Below are 15,203 nucleotides of genomic sequence, written 5' to 3' on the forward strand. Positions count from 1 at the left end.
CTTTTTGGACATTCGATTCAACCATGAAGACTGAGATACCCTGTGTGAGTGCTCCCTTCTATCCAGAGTACAGTATTTGCTACATGCTTGTTTTCTGTGAGAAGAAGTGGTGGCGGTTACAGCTTAACTCGACAATTGGTGCACGTTCTGGGGATTGGAAAATGTGTTGTACATGACTTCGAAGAAGCTAAGCCTTGCTCTGGGCATCTGCAACATGTCATCCCATGTGACAACCATGTTCAACATAACATTCCAGGTTGTTCATTTGTATTGCTGATGTTGGCTCACAGCTCTGAGCTTGAAGCATTTAAGATAAGATAACATAAGATAAGATTCTTATCCTTGTTGGTCCCGGGCCGCACACATCCTGCCTATTTTTGTTTATTTATTTTATTCATTGCTATTGTCAATCTATTTATATTGTCGTTTGGTCGTTCTTGTGTATTTTTCACCCTTAGTGTTCGTTTAAGTTGTCCGTTGTTATCCCTGTTATTCGTATTTATTTCACCTTTTTTTTGTATTATTTTTTGACATTATAAGTGTTATACTGCTGTGACAAAGGAATTTCCCCTATGAGGATCAATAAAGTTTATCTTATCTTATAAACTTTATCACAGCATCTTGTCACAGCAGCGTAACAGTTATAATGTCAAAAATGAGAAAAAATGAAAAAAATATGAATATAAATATAAATAGAGAGACAGAAGACAGAAGATAGCAAGACATACAAGAATAATTAGACAGGCCAATGATTCATTTTTCAGTTTGGTATGTTTTGGATTAATTACATAAAATTCAATCATATAGTTGAGTAAGATAGGAGCTGTTAGATTAATCAACATTACTCTCACCTGATCTAAACGAGCAGAGTTTCTCTCTGGTTTTTCATCTGTCAACTGTTTGTCGAGCAGCAGGAATAACTCGGCTGCTGTGGGCAAACCTGGGAGGATGGTGACAAGGACCTGCTCCTCTTTCATCCCTATCACCTGAACAAAAAGCACAAACACATTTTGAGATTAAAAAAAGCTCAGTTGATAATATATATATACACACACACACACACGCACATATATATATATATATGTATATATACATATATATATATATGTTATTTCAATATAATTTAAAGGGAAAATAAAACAAAAGGACTGTGAAGTAAATTAAGTTAAAAAAATGAACATTTTTAATCATTTAACTTTTTTTTGGTCACTTAATAGTAATATCATATCTGGCTCATTTTCAAGTTATGGTGCATTTTAGTACCTTATACTTTAGAATTGCATTTGAAATCATCAGCTTGTTCACTTATCCAACCATTGATATTATCAAAAATAAACTGCACAGCTTTGTCTTGTCATTTGTGCCTGTGCTTCTGGTTATGGCTCTTGCATTGATTTAATGGGAAGATTGTCAAATGCCTTCAGCCAGAATGTAATAGTTCCATTCCAAAGGTTTTGTGCCTGCTTGCTTTCTCGGCCTTTATCAGGCCGAGGTGGCAATGACAAAATTTCCAACAAATATGTTTAGTTATCACTGAGAAAACAATGTTTTTGGTCTACAAGTTTTGATGTTTGATGTTTATTTGTAACAATAGGATAGATGTAATTTGGGCCTTGTTTTGTGCTTAAAGCATGTTAATGACTTACGCAGTCCGAATGCTGATCTGTGTCGGATTCTTTTGAAATGTGCTCTAAGCTATCTTTTAGGTTAGGGGTGTCAAACATATGGCCAGTGGGCCGGAACCAGCCCGCAAGGAGGTTGGGTCAGGCCCACAGGATAATTTGAAAGTGAAAAAATGCATAAAGACAAGGATTTAATTGCTTAAATTATATACAATTCAAGAATTTTCCACTAGGGAGAGCACTATTTTGGTCAGAGTGGAAGACAAGCTGCATTGCTGAGACAGACCAATCAGCAGACGTTATCAATGCGCCGTCTGCTGCTTGTTACAACGTTGTTTCTACCCTGTTCTCTACCTCCTCGCTACTCCCTCATTAGCCAAAATGTTGTTATCAAAACAGAGAAAAGTAGATAAAGAGTGTAGAATTTTCAAAGAAAAATGGACCTCGTCCTATTTATTTATGGAGACGCACAGGAAACCTTTGTGCTTGGTGTGTTTGCAACAAGTTTTGGTATTTAAGAAATATAATATTCGGCGCCACGACGAGACTCATCACAGCAAAAATATGACTGGGTTTTCTTTTTCGAAACAAAAAAGGTGTGTTTCTCCCTTTAATGTTAAGAGGCGGCTTGCAACTGCAACTTTTTTAGCTATTTTAGATTACGGTGATCTGTTGTACATGAACGCCTCTGCTCAAAGTCTTAAAAAAGTCGACACTATGTATCATGCCTCACTGAGGTTCATAACAAATTATAGATCGTTAACACATCGTTGTGAACTATATACCTGTGTTGGATGGGCTTCTTTGTCCACCAGGAGGTTGGGGCATTGGTACAATTTTATTTATAAGGCCATGCTCGGGCTGCTGCCCTCTTACATCTGTGACTTAGTCACTGTTGATTCTCACCTGCTGCGATCACATGATCAACTGTTGCTTTATGTCCCTTTTGCATGCACAGAACTAGGGAAAAGGGCTTTTGCCTATGCTGCCCCCACTGCATGGAACAGACTTCAAAAAGACTGGACACTCACTAATTTTATCTCACTAAATGCTTTTAAAACCAAACTGAGAACACTAGAGGTCAACTTGTCAAAATGTAATTGCTTCTTTTAACTGTTTGTAATGTTGTTCTGTCTGTAACTTATTGCTGCCTCTTGGCCAGGACTCCCTTAGAAGAGTTTTTTAATCTCAACGGGACTTTTTTTTTCCTGGTTAAATAAAGGTTAAATAAAAAAAAAAAAAAAAAAAAAAAATGACAGCTTGCAAGGACAACTGAAAAGAGATAATTGTTGGCGGGTCTGAGGAAACAGCAGTCCACTTTCAGCGATAGCCGAGAAATCAGTGAGGCAGCCGTAAAAGCCAGCTACCTACAGTTAGTGCTCGCGCAAATGTGCAATTTAATGTTAGTCACCAGCTTTACTACAAAAGAGTATGGTGCTATTCTATTGTTCATGCAACTCCATACATTTTCAGGATGTATTGTATGTGTATGTATGTTTCATGTATGACATTTACACATTTACAGGACAGGTGAATACTTTCTTCCTTACACATTTGATAGCACTCTCTTTAATTTGAAAGGTGTAGGCAGGGATTCAATTTAGATTTCATATGCATGTGTGTAAATGGTTTCGAAATCCCTTTCTTTATAAGTCTCATTTAATGTTAAAGTGCATTACTATATTTTTTTTAATGCCAATTGCTTGTTAAAGTTTTGTGCCTTTGTACAATCAGTGCGATCAGTTGCAATGCATACATGTGAGTGATAAAAGTAAATTACATGTTTGTCTAAGGAAATATGAGGTGTTTAATGAAATGTTTTGTAAAAGGATTGTTCATTAAATTCCAAGATTTTCCTAATGTCCTTGTACTTCTTTATACCAAAACAGAGCTATCATTTTAATGGTCCGGCCCACTTGACATCTACCTAGGCCGTATGTGGCCTGCGATGAGATATGAGTTTGACACTAGTTTTCAGATACATACTTTAAGCTCCTTTAACATTTAATATTTTGCTCACATTTTTTACATTCTTCTGAATTTTTAGGAAATTTTCTTTTTCATTTTTAATCAATGTTTACCTTAATTATATGATGCATTTTTTTCTTTACTGAGCTTCCATGAACAAGATTTTCTTATATTTTGTCTTTTGCACATTTCAGTATCCACAGCCTTAGCCTTCTTCAATTTGCAATAGGTATTAGTCAAAGCAGTCAGCAATTCATATGCCCCACCATCCTCTGTGTCATATATATCAGTCAGACTCACTCAGGGAGCCCAAGAATCATGTCATTTACTGACAGCATTTATATGATGAACCACAAGTGTTTCTAACAAAGTTTTACCTGGATAAGAGCATTCTTGATGACTTTGCTCACATCTAGCCGCCACTCGGCAACATCTGGGTTGTGCTCATCTAGGTTTGATGAAAAGGTGAGGAGGTGAGACCGGAAATATTCTGCAGGAAATAAGAAACAAAAGAACAAGGGAAAATATGAAATAGACTTTAAATTCCAAAATTCAGTGCCATATTCAACTCATGAGGAAAGACTTCCACTTTGTGTAACACCGTCATGTTTTACCTGCTTGAAGAATAACAGTTGTCCGTTATTACAGCTTTTTTGATCATGACAACAAACAAGGGCAGTTGGATACTTCAATATAGAACCATACTGTGATCAATCATTTTTTTATCTGACTTGTTTGAAATTATAGCATAGGGATGAAAACTACAAAGCCTCCTGCAACTACTTTGGTAATGCAACATTATCAAATGTGTCCAATACAACATATTGAACTGTTTTTATTAATGTGCTGATTCATTCATTAGAAACATACAAATTAAATTTGATCAAAATTAAAAAAAAAAATAGAAAATTTAGAGACACAGCATTTTTCTAAACAAATATCTAAAAATCTAAAACTTACATATAATTCAATAATACATAATACAGATAATCAATTTTTCAAAAAATGACCGAAATAGATCAAAATTCCCCCCAAAACACAGGTAAGAAAAATAGCTAAGGTTAATCTTGCGAAAGCTTGCATTGCATAAAACAGAATGATCTACAACTGAATGCTGGGCTTACACTTAATACTAAAGATTTTGTTAAGATTCAGGTAAAACTATCAGCTGACACCAGATCACATCTTAAAACTAGTTTTTGGAATCTTAAAGTTACCAAGACCCTATTGTCCTATTTGATCAATAATTTGATCAATAATTTTATCAAATTATTTATTGAAATTATTGATTTGATCAATAATTTGATCAATACTTAGATCAAATAGGATATAAATATGATATATTTCTCAATATATCATATTTTGTACAACATTATAAAAAAAAAATAAATAAATAAAAAAAAATCACTTGTGGGCCACCATAGTTGTTTGTCATTTCAACGCTCTCTAAGTATTGATGCCATGTGTTGACCTGGCATGGGTCACATTCATTATACTGTACTGTGAAAAAACATGGAAGCTGTTCGATAACATTAAAGAAAAAGTCAAAAATGAGCTTATCAATGAAGAGTCAAAGAGGCTAGAGCAATGAACATTTTAATATATAAAATTAATCTAAATATAAAGTAAAGGTTAAACAAAAAATAAACTGAAGTAACTCCAAAATTAATGAGGCACCTTCAATAAAATGTATTATTATCATTGTTGTTGTTGTTGCTGTTGCTTTTCAGTGGTCGCTCCGATTAAATTATTGGGGGCGGCAACTTTTGCAATGATTACTGAGGGGACCCATTAAATAGGTAAATTAATAGATAGATCATTGTCACAACTTGTTTGACTTGTCAAAATTAAATAGCAATACCAGTTTAAACCAATAGGTGGCAAGAAAGACACAAATATGTTTCCTTTGGCTAAATAAGCTACAAGGAAGGTATATCTGAGATAATTCAGGGGTGAAATGATCTACATTTACCATTAATTCACAGAAGAATTGTAAGTTTAAATTCAGATATTTCTGAATATGAAGAGAAAAGCATGTTTGACCATTGCCAGTTTGACGACAGCACATATGTGCAGGCCTGAGAAGGTTACGTCATGACAACACCACACAAGTGCAAACCCAAAGGCAATGCATTGAAGTGCCTATTTTTACTTTTTTTTTTAAGAAAAGGATTTCACCTGAGAGTCTAAGGAACAAAATCGGGGCCATTCAAACCTGGGAATTCCTTAAGATTGCCAGTTTTAAGTCTGCAACTGGAAAATCACAAGGTGTTAGCTTGGCATAAGTGATGAAAGCCTATGTAGTTAATCCAATCTGACTGAATCTTTGGTCATCTTGGTGGTGTTCCACTGTTGCAGTTTTGACTGTTGATGATACCTTAAGATGTGCACAGGGGATGCAGGAAATGCCTCTTGTGAGGTGACAGGATGAGGAGGAGATCCGTGCACCCTGTCGTGGGTTACGACCACAATAGTTGCTGGATATTGTAGAAACCATTATTGTTTATCATAAATAAAGCTTAAAGGAAAAACCTTTTGGTGTTTGTGAACTCAACTACTTGTAAATTTAGATATGAATTATTTCATAATATAGTATTCTGAGCCAACTTGAGAAAGTATTTCATGTCTTCTGATAGAAACAAATGCAATTTTTAATTGATGTTTAAGAGATATGTATATATCTTTTTATCAGTGACATTAGAGGAACATTTTGACGAGAAATTCATGTGGAAATAATTCAAAACACAATACTAGATAAGTCGGTACAGAGTTTTTTTTGTTTTTTTTTTCTATCTCTTAACATCAGAAGCATAGAAGACTTGAACTTCAGAGCTGAGAATGCACACTTTGAAAGCCCCGGCTTACTTTTCTTTTTCAGCAAATCATTAGGTCTGGAAACTTTTATATCCTTGATCATGGACAACTTTATGTGTAATAACAAGAGCACGTTAACAAATAGATCAAACATCACATAAGAACTGGCACAAAATTACTGATAAAATCACCATATAGTAACCTGAATATTCTATTGATGTTTTGCTTCAATTTGCCAGCATTGCATAAAATGTCTAAATTCCCTTATTTCAGAGCATAGAATGAAATAAGTAAAAAAAGCTAAATATCAATGTATTAAACACCTTAAAAATGTCAAAAAAAGTAAAAAAACAACAAAAAGAAAAATTTGTAGCAAGAAATTACTTGCAAAAAGGAAAATAATACAAAATTGCCAAACATCGTATTAAACTTGAATATTATCACACACTGTGATAAGAATTTTTTTATTTTTTTTTCTGTGGATGTTTGCTGTTTTCTTCAATATCTGCATTAACGCCTTTCATGATGCTCATCCTTATAATTGTCCTGCACCTGGTGGCCTTACACATTGTCATCCTAATTTGTCAACAGCGTGAGAAATTGAGAATTTTCATTAGCAATCCCCTCCACATCATTTTTTGACGAACCATGGAACATCATGCCTACATTAAGATTAGTATCTATATCCAAACTTAACATGTAGGGGAAACAGGTGCAGGACAATTTGTTTCAAACTCTTGATTATTTACACATGTTCCTAAGTCAACTGCTCAAAGACCTATGACTAAATTATATTGATATATCAATTAAAAGGTTTTGACAGAGCAGAGTCTGAAAAGAGTGTGTTACTTCTTTTAAGGTAATAAATTCCAGGATATATTTTTGGCTTACCATGGACAGCGATGAATTTCCTGTCCTGCAGAATGGTATTTCCTGCGGACACCTGAACTGTGACCGTATTAATGCCTTCTCTGGAAAACGTGCATGCCACACTTCCTTCCAGCGTGATTACTGGCTGCTTGGAAGAAAGTCATATCACAGAAACAGAGAGAGGGAGATGGCATAGAGAGAGTCCCTTGAGAGACCCTCATCAGCTGGTTAACGTCTCACATTGCTGTTATTTACTCTACATGGATGTCAACATGCTGGCACTCTCTTTCTCTCTCTTACACACACAAACACACACACACACACACACACACACACACACATACACACACACACACACACACACACACGTTTGAGTTGCAATTGCCAAAGCCAGCAACTTCCTCCTGTTCACACTTTCTTCTTTATTTGTTTCCACAGCAGCTTTGAGATGCTAATGCTGCGATGCTTTACTACGACTGACAATACAGGGTGTCCTTGTGGAGGTCCCTGTTGGTGCTAAACAAACACATTTACACAAACACAATTATAAAGATAGATAATGAAAGTGGAGCCTTTTGATGCACAGGGATTTAGTGTGTCTGATTATCCAGAGAGACGGTTTTATACATTATTCCTCTTCTGAGTGTGCAGGTAGTGATAACAGATAATAATAAACACACACATACACACACATACACACACACTACAGCACCAACAGCACCAATATTTATATATTTGATTATCAAAACTAAAGTGCAACACAAAAAGATTAGATCCAAAACTGAAATGCTCATCAAACAGATCGAAATGAAAGAACAAGTAAAACTTTCTTGAAGAGTTATGATGCAGAGAAAGATGAATTCCCTCAAAGCACATGGACTTTGACCATATGATGGCATGTCGCTCTCCCCTTTATTCAAAAGCAAGAAGATTGCACTTTGGTTTGCAAAAGGGACAGCTACTACTTTCGATCATTTAGCCTTCATTTAACCACTTAAGTCTGGCTAAAACAATAACTCTCTCTTACGAGGCAAGTTTCAAAGAGGGATAGACTATTGCAAAACACCCAAATTCTGTGTCATAAAATTGTTGTATGATTTTTACCAACATCAATTACTGTATTTTTGTTATTTATGCAGAATACTTGGTCATTTATTAAAAATCCACAGCATGCAGCACAATGAAAAACCACTGTTGTGCATAAATGTTTGTGCTTAAGTGGAGAGAGGTCGAAGTGTCATAAATTTGAAAACAAAGCAATAAAGTACCTCAGTGTTGTTCCCAATCCACCAGATATAGATGACCGTTCCCACTTGGCCAGGCCATATAACAGCAGTAAGGTTCACTTCCTTGTTTTTCACCGCCACAAAGGGAGCTGAAAGGTGGATGAACTCCAGTCGACCTATTCAGGATCATCATCCCATCCCCGGTTAGAAACAAATGTGAAAAATTATGTTTTTCAAAAGGGGGTGATTACAACATTTTATTTGATTCTCTCTTGTGCTTAGACTGTTGACTGCCATCTGTGCGTTATTTTTCATCAGCGGCACACCATGGCCCAAGAGAGCTCGATGTGTAGGTCTAGCCCATAAAATTGACAGACTGGAGTGGCCACTGATGTTCCCTGATCAATAAGTGAGCTCAGTTGCATCTGCCACCCCTGAATACACAAGAGGTGGTCAACCTTGTTACATATGGAGGGGTGACAGTGTCTGTGGACAGAGCAGCTGCAAAGCATAAGCTGATTTCAGTGGAAATGTAATCGGATTTGTTCTATTTGACTTGTTTGTTATGCAGTTATGGAAGGGGTGCAAGTTTTGTGGAGAGATAAAGTACAGAACGCTGCACTCTCTACAAATCGACAAACACAGTTTGACTGGATATGATTAAAAAAAAGAAGGAAACTAAAACAAGTAGGGCAGAATATATGAAAATCTGAAGGGAAAAAAAAAACAAAAAACATGCACATTTATACAAGCAATACTTCAGTATCCTACATGTGATGTGCAGGTAGAGCAAAGCTGTCTCGGAACCCAGCATGTTCTCCCCGATGGCGGTGACGCGGTAGATTCCCACAGTTTTGTAGACGTGTTTAATCCCATCCTGGATGGAGCTCACGTTGGAATATGTCAGAGCATGTCCATCTCCAAAGTCCAAGGTAATACTCGTCTTTGCCCCATCGCCCTAGAGACAACATGGTTTTTCAGGATATTTTTTCAATATTAAATATAACTTTTTTTTCCTCCAGTGGACAGATGGCTAATGATTATGGAGCTTCACAAAGTTGGCTGTCATTAATGCTAAGAGGGTAGATAATTCTTGAATGATGTCCTGTACTTTGGTGCCAAAAATATATTTGGTTGATGCTCATTTACTTAATCTTCCCCTTCACTTGTGTCAACTTCAGTTCCTCTGGCTTAAGAAGTCAAGCGATGCCAATAGTTTAAAAACATTCATTTAAAACATACTGCAACAGCCTTTTTTCTTCTGAATAAAAAAACAACAAAATAAAACAATAGTTTTCAGACTCTTGAAATCCGGATATATATGTTATTGTGCTTGACTTTGCAATTTGTTTGACACATCAAATTGATCATGACTTTGTAATTGACACCTCAGCCATATTACCAGACAGCTGGGTTCCAAACTATCAAAAGACAGTTTAAATTCAAACATGCTTAATTCTGCTATTATTTAAATGATAGAATATGTCTCTTTATTTTATTACTCTATTTATTGATTTATTATCATAAAAATGATAATAAATTAATAAATAGAAAATAGAAATACAAGTCAGAAATAAAACAGGTACCACAAGCACAAACACATATTTACAGCAATTTGCAGCATTTGGTACCTTTTGAAAAATTCATAGCAATACTGAATAAAAAAATTAGAAAGGAAACAATGAGAGAAAAAAAAGGTGTAGATGAGTGTTGATAATTTAATTTGTTAAGATATAGCATATTTTTTCATGAGTAAAGCATTCATTTTTTTAAGAAAAATACTCCCTTTGCATCCTAAAACAAAGATAATAAATAGCTGAGTACAAGTAGATCACAAGAAGGCCGTACCTCCTCCAAGAAAACAAGAAAGGTGACATTAGTGCCCATTGTGGCCGTCAGCGCACCCTCACTGGTGACCAAATGGAGGCCTCTTGGTGCCTGCATGGGACACCGCTGTCTCCGAGGTGTGTACTGAACACTGACGCCGGCTGTGCAGTTGTTAGACAGCACCTTCCTATAACTTGAGGGTATTAAGAGAACACGTTTACTGGACAGAAAACTGAAGTGAAATAATATAATTGTTTACAGATCCATAGTTTATACATGAAGCATGGAATTGAACACAGCCACTTGTCGGTAGACTAACTAATTGTTGAAACAGGACTGTTCATGTAAAGGGTGCTGATGAACACTTTGAATTTTTACTGTGTTGTGGGAAGTGGAAGAGAATTGATCGAACATTTAAAACATTTATCCAACTGCAAACATAGCTTTTAAGTGCTATTCTAACTTCCCTTTTTGAAATAGCTTTTAACAGTATTGCCTGCAGTTCTTGTTTTCTCCGCATTGTATGCAACTACTTGTCTAGATTTTAGGTTATAACAAACACTTGACACAGAAAAGCTTAGCTCATCTCTTTGTTGAGTGTCTGATGTTTACGTATCCATGTGTGTTTGTGTACACACGTTTGTGTTTGGTTGTGTGTGGTATGGGCGTATACGTTGGAACATTAACAGAAAAACGTTTGACAGGAAATTTAAAATGTGAAGAGAATGTGAATGTTTAAGAGGCAGAGCAAAGTAGATGTTCTTCTATTTCACTGTTCAAAGACAGAACAGTAAAGTTTCATTTCGAACCAACCCTTTCATAAAACTAATAAAGGAAATATATTAGAGACATGAGTGTGTGTGAGTCTCAACATGTTAACATGATTTTTGGTAGTTGGCAAGTGAACTGAAAAATGGACGGTTGTTATGGATTTCAATTACAAAAATGCAAGTATAGCCATTTTATTCAACATTATGTTGTAAAGATAAGAAAACCTACTAACTGAAAAGTTAGTAGATGGATACTTTTTGTAGACAGTAGATATATTTAGTAGATAGATTTAAATAAATGAATGTACTAGCATGAGTTAGAAATAATAAGGTAAAGGTAAAATGTTTTTTGGGGTGATTAGTTCAACCGATTTACTTCTCTGACTATGATTATACTACTTAGCAACAAGAGCTAAAAAGGAGTAAAAAAAATGATCCAATTTGCTGTGCTGATTCAGCAAAAATATATGATTAATTTCTACTGGCCTACATGCATTTAGTATTCAACCTGATCCTTACATCCATCATGCATTTAATTACTTTTTTTTTTTTTTTCTTCAAGGTATATTCAGTTCTAGTCAAACACACTGAATGGCACAATATTAAGACAAAATACTGTTTTGATTTTTTTTTTTTTGGAAATACAATGATAGAGTAACATCAAGCAAATGTGATATACTATATCAAAGATATACTATATCAAAGAGCAGGTGTGATTGTGATTCTCTTTGTCTTTGTCTTGTCTTTGCCATGACTTATAACTCAGTGGTATTTTTGTTAGTAAATCTCCAATGTGGGGAGCTTGCAGAGCTTCAGTCTTTTCAGACAGACCTCACATGAAGCAGATCTGCAGCAATATTCAAACTTTTCCAGCCCAGCATAAACATCAAAGCTTGTGTTTAAGTTAAAAAATATATCCATTAAAAGTAATCAAATACATCCCTGGTGACCTATTAAATTACCCAGTTTCTTTTTGCATTGAATCCTGTCTCAATAACACTTTATCAAAGATTAAGATGCCATATTATTGTTTGTTTTGTAAGGGCTCATTTCATTATTCAGCCCACATTGCTCTGTCTGTCCTTGGCATCCTTGGAAGCTAATTAATGTTCAGTCATTCAACTAAAACTGATTATACCCAAGTAACCACTGACTGAGTGTTTACCCCGTGCTGTTTAGGAACATCATCCCTGTAGTGCAGCTCCTGGACATTAATGATGGGTGGAACCAAAAGGCGGGGGTACACTTGCCACTGGTTCGTCTCTCATAACCATAGTCACTACAGGAACCAGAGAGAGTTAAAACACTGTGAGTGTAAAAAAAAAAAAGTGTGGGCACATTTTATTGTACAGATACCGTAATCATACTTAAAAGACCTCTTAATAACCCTTTATTCAAAATCCCTTAGAACATTGTGAATACCTTATGCTCTTAATACTCTGTGCTTAGGTTATATCATTCTGTGGTATCATTCAATCTCTCCTCTTGTGATTGGTATTCTAAGAAGAGGGCAATACACACTTTTGCATGCTTAAATAATCAAGGGTAAGGGTCACTTCCATGTTCTTTGCTGCCACAAAGTAATTTTTTTTTCTAATAATCTTCACTATGTGGCCTCATTACAGATTTTTTGTGCCTGTTAAAAAAAAAAAAAAAAAAAAAAAACTCCTACCAAATTTGTACAGAAGCCTTTCAGTTCCTCTAAAAGGACCCTGTTTGACTAAAGAATTTGAGTAGTAAAAACACAAATCATTCAATGTAACAATTTCACTGCAAAAACGACCATGGCATTCATAACTAATTCAGCTGTTTGTAACTTAACCTAAAAGTGTTATCCTTTGGAACATTGTCGCTCTCCTTATTTAACCTAATAAGACTAAAGTGTTTGTTTGCTATGCATATTACATGTCGTCTTGCAATTTGTGATCAGTAGAACCTTAATAAACCCAAAGCAAAGCATTGTCTTTTGACATGAATGCAGTTTAAGAAAACAGCTGTCCTCCTTTGTTGACAATAGGTTAATTGAATGGTGTCATACAACATTTTAAAGTATTACTTTTTGTCCTGACCAAAGTCCCAGCACTGAAATGCTGTGAAACAGCATGTGGTCTAATATTGCCCCAAAACCCTCTAATTTTCAGTTATGTAGTTTTTCTCATTTTATTTGAAATTAATTTTATATGAAACTACAAATGTTGATTAATAGTTTTTATATTTTCACCTATTTTTAAAAACATTTGCTGTGGTGTGATTCACAATTGTTTTTACACTAATTGTGTTTGATCCATCTTAGTAAGTACAGAGAAATCTTTATATAGGAGGACGATGAGTCAAAGTCAAGCAGCATTGAGTATTTAAGATGATCTCCAAATAGAATACCTTCCCTAAGAGGACTCAGTAGCAAGTTAATATACTTTAATATAGAGTAGAACTATTATGTTTGCTAAAGTAATGGCATAAAAAAAAATGTGCATTTTGTTCATATGGAGAAGTATCAAAAAGTTGTTTAAAGAATAAATACCCTTACTGCTTGGTTAATGAATGTTAGACTACTAGAAAATCATCCATGAACCACAAGTAAGTTCATGCATTCAACCATTTAATCATCTAACTCTTAAGATGGGTGAATTAAACATCGACAATGCTTTGCTACAAGCTGAGGCTGCAGGAGCAACTAGGGATGTGGCTGAGAATCCCTTCTTCATCCTTAGCAGATATCTCAGGATCAGAGGTGTTTCATACCCTTAACTTGTACACCTACTGTATCCTGAATGGGGTAGCAAAGACTGAGATAACGTTCGCCTGTAGAGGGGTTCCAGCTGCAGCTTCTTAACAACCACAGCCACCTAGAGCTCATCTTGGCTACCATGGCTATCACCTCAATAGCCTTCCATAGTTGTTTTGCACCCCCCCCCCCCCCCCCCCACACACACACACACACACACACACACACTGATCTTTTGCAAGATGTAGTGCACTGAAGTTGCAGGGAGGCCTCAAGAGCCAACCTTGATCTGGAATAAGGCCACTCTGGCACCGGCCTCATCAATTAGGCCCTGGTACTTTGCCTTTGTGAGCTGGAGAGAGATGGCTAGTCTTTCCTCCCGGGGCACTATTAATTTGGTCAAGATGACGGTCTTTGCATGTCTCCTCCTGGAGGAAGACCAGCCTCTTCTTCCAAGTCCGTCGCCTAACACAGGATGGACTGTGAGTTGTTTGGTGTCTTTGCCTTGGGAGCCTTGCTGCCCTCTGTTTGGAAGGTGATGCTTCTGGGCGGTAGTGTCTGATTTTTATAGGCTTTGGATCTATTTCAGGGTGCAGAGACTTGCTCCGCACTGACAGCAGAGTAGATCCTCCTCCTTGTCCCACATCTTCAAATTATTTGGGGTAGACAAGAGGTCAGCCACAGTGCATAGTAGAAGCTCAATTTTCCCTGGTCCATCCCTCAGAGCTCCCATCAAGACAACAGCTGATTTATGACCTCATCCCACTGTGTCCAGTGGGCCTGAGATGCTTTAACACATTAAAATTCCTCCTTCACATTCTTCTTCTGCTGTTCCATGGAGCCTTTGCACCACAAGCTCTCTTCCGGTGTGGATCTTGCTCCAGTTACTCTGACCTAAGCGACCCTGACACATCTGTGCCAGTGATTTCTTGGCTGCCTCCAGTACTCTTCTGCCTCCTTCACAGCTTCCTGAGGTTTCCATTTTCTCTCACACTTGTTGGCGCTACCTGTGTGCAAGACTTTCTCATCCTTGCACCGGAGCAGTGTGCTGCTGCCCTTGCTTTGGTGGCCTTGAATTCCTCTGAAACTGAGACAGATGGTAAATGGAGCTTTGAAGACCGGCTAAAGAGATTGACCAAACTAAAAGCTGAGGCGCCACCACCAGGGGCCACTGAAATGGTGCATCCTGCCATGATGCCTTTTTCCACCCTCTGCCATTTGGTGGTAAAATCTCCAATACTTAACCGCTCCCTCAGAGAGTTCATGTGCAACAACAAGTGTTTGGGTTGATCAGATTTATATTCTGATGGATGCAAAAGCTCTATTTATTACCTATTAACATAGAAAATTACTATTCATGTTCCATGAGCAGCTTAAATTT

At 36.5% G+C, this 15,203-nt stretch overlaps 1 protein-coding gene across 7 annotated transcripts in view; it reads right to left on the reverse strand.

The window, feature by feature from the left end:
- The window catches only part of LOC147217007 (VPS10 domain-containing receptor SorCS1-like), a 249,876-nt gene that overhangs the window by 23,467 nt on the left and 211,206 nt on the right, over positions 1 to 15,203 (reverse strand). For all 7 annotated transcript variants that reach the window (XR_015109043.1, XR_015109044.1, XM_086176923.1 and 4 more), the window contains 7 exons: positions 12,263 to 12,376; positions 10,349 to 10,520; positions 9,272 to 9,458; positions 8,543 to 8,676; positions 7,296 to 7,419; positions 3,968 to 4,080; positions 852 to 986 (listed from right to left, as the gene is read on the reverse strand). Coding sequence is in view for 5 of the 7 variants with exons in the window: in XM_086176923.1 (XP_086033049.1) it covers positions 852 to 986; positions 3,968 to 4,080; positions 7,296 to 7,419; positions 8,543 to 8,676; positions 9,272 to 9,458; positions 10,349 to 10,520; positions 12,263 to 12,376 (979 nt within the window). In the remaining 2 variants the exon portion in view is untranslated. The remainder of the gene's footprint in view (positions 1 to 851; positions 987 to 3,967; positions 4,081 to 7,295; positions 7,420 to 8,542; positions 8,677 to 9,271; positions 9,459 to 10,348; positions 10,521 to 12,262; positions 12,377 to 15,203) is intronic.

Source organism: Fistularia commersonii, chromosome 29, assembly GCF_037954325.1.
Source record: "Fistularia commersonii isolate RoL2024-O1a breed Wild chromosome 29, RoL_Fcom_v1.0, whole genome shotgun sequence".
In the NCBI taxonomy this organism is placed as follows: Eukaryota; Metazoa; Chordata; class Actinopteri; order Syngnathiformes; family Fistulariidae; genus Fistularia; species Fistularia commersonii.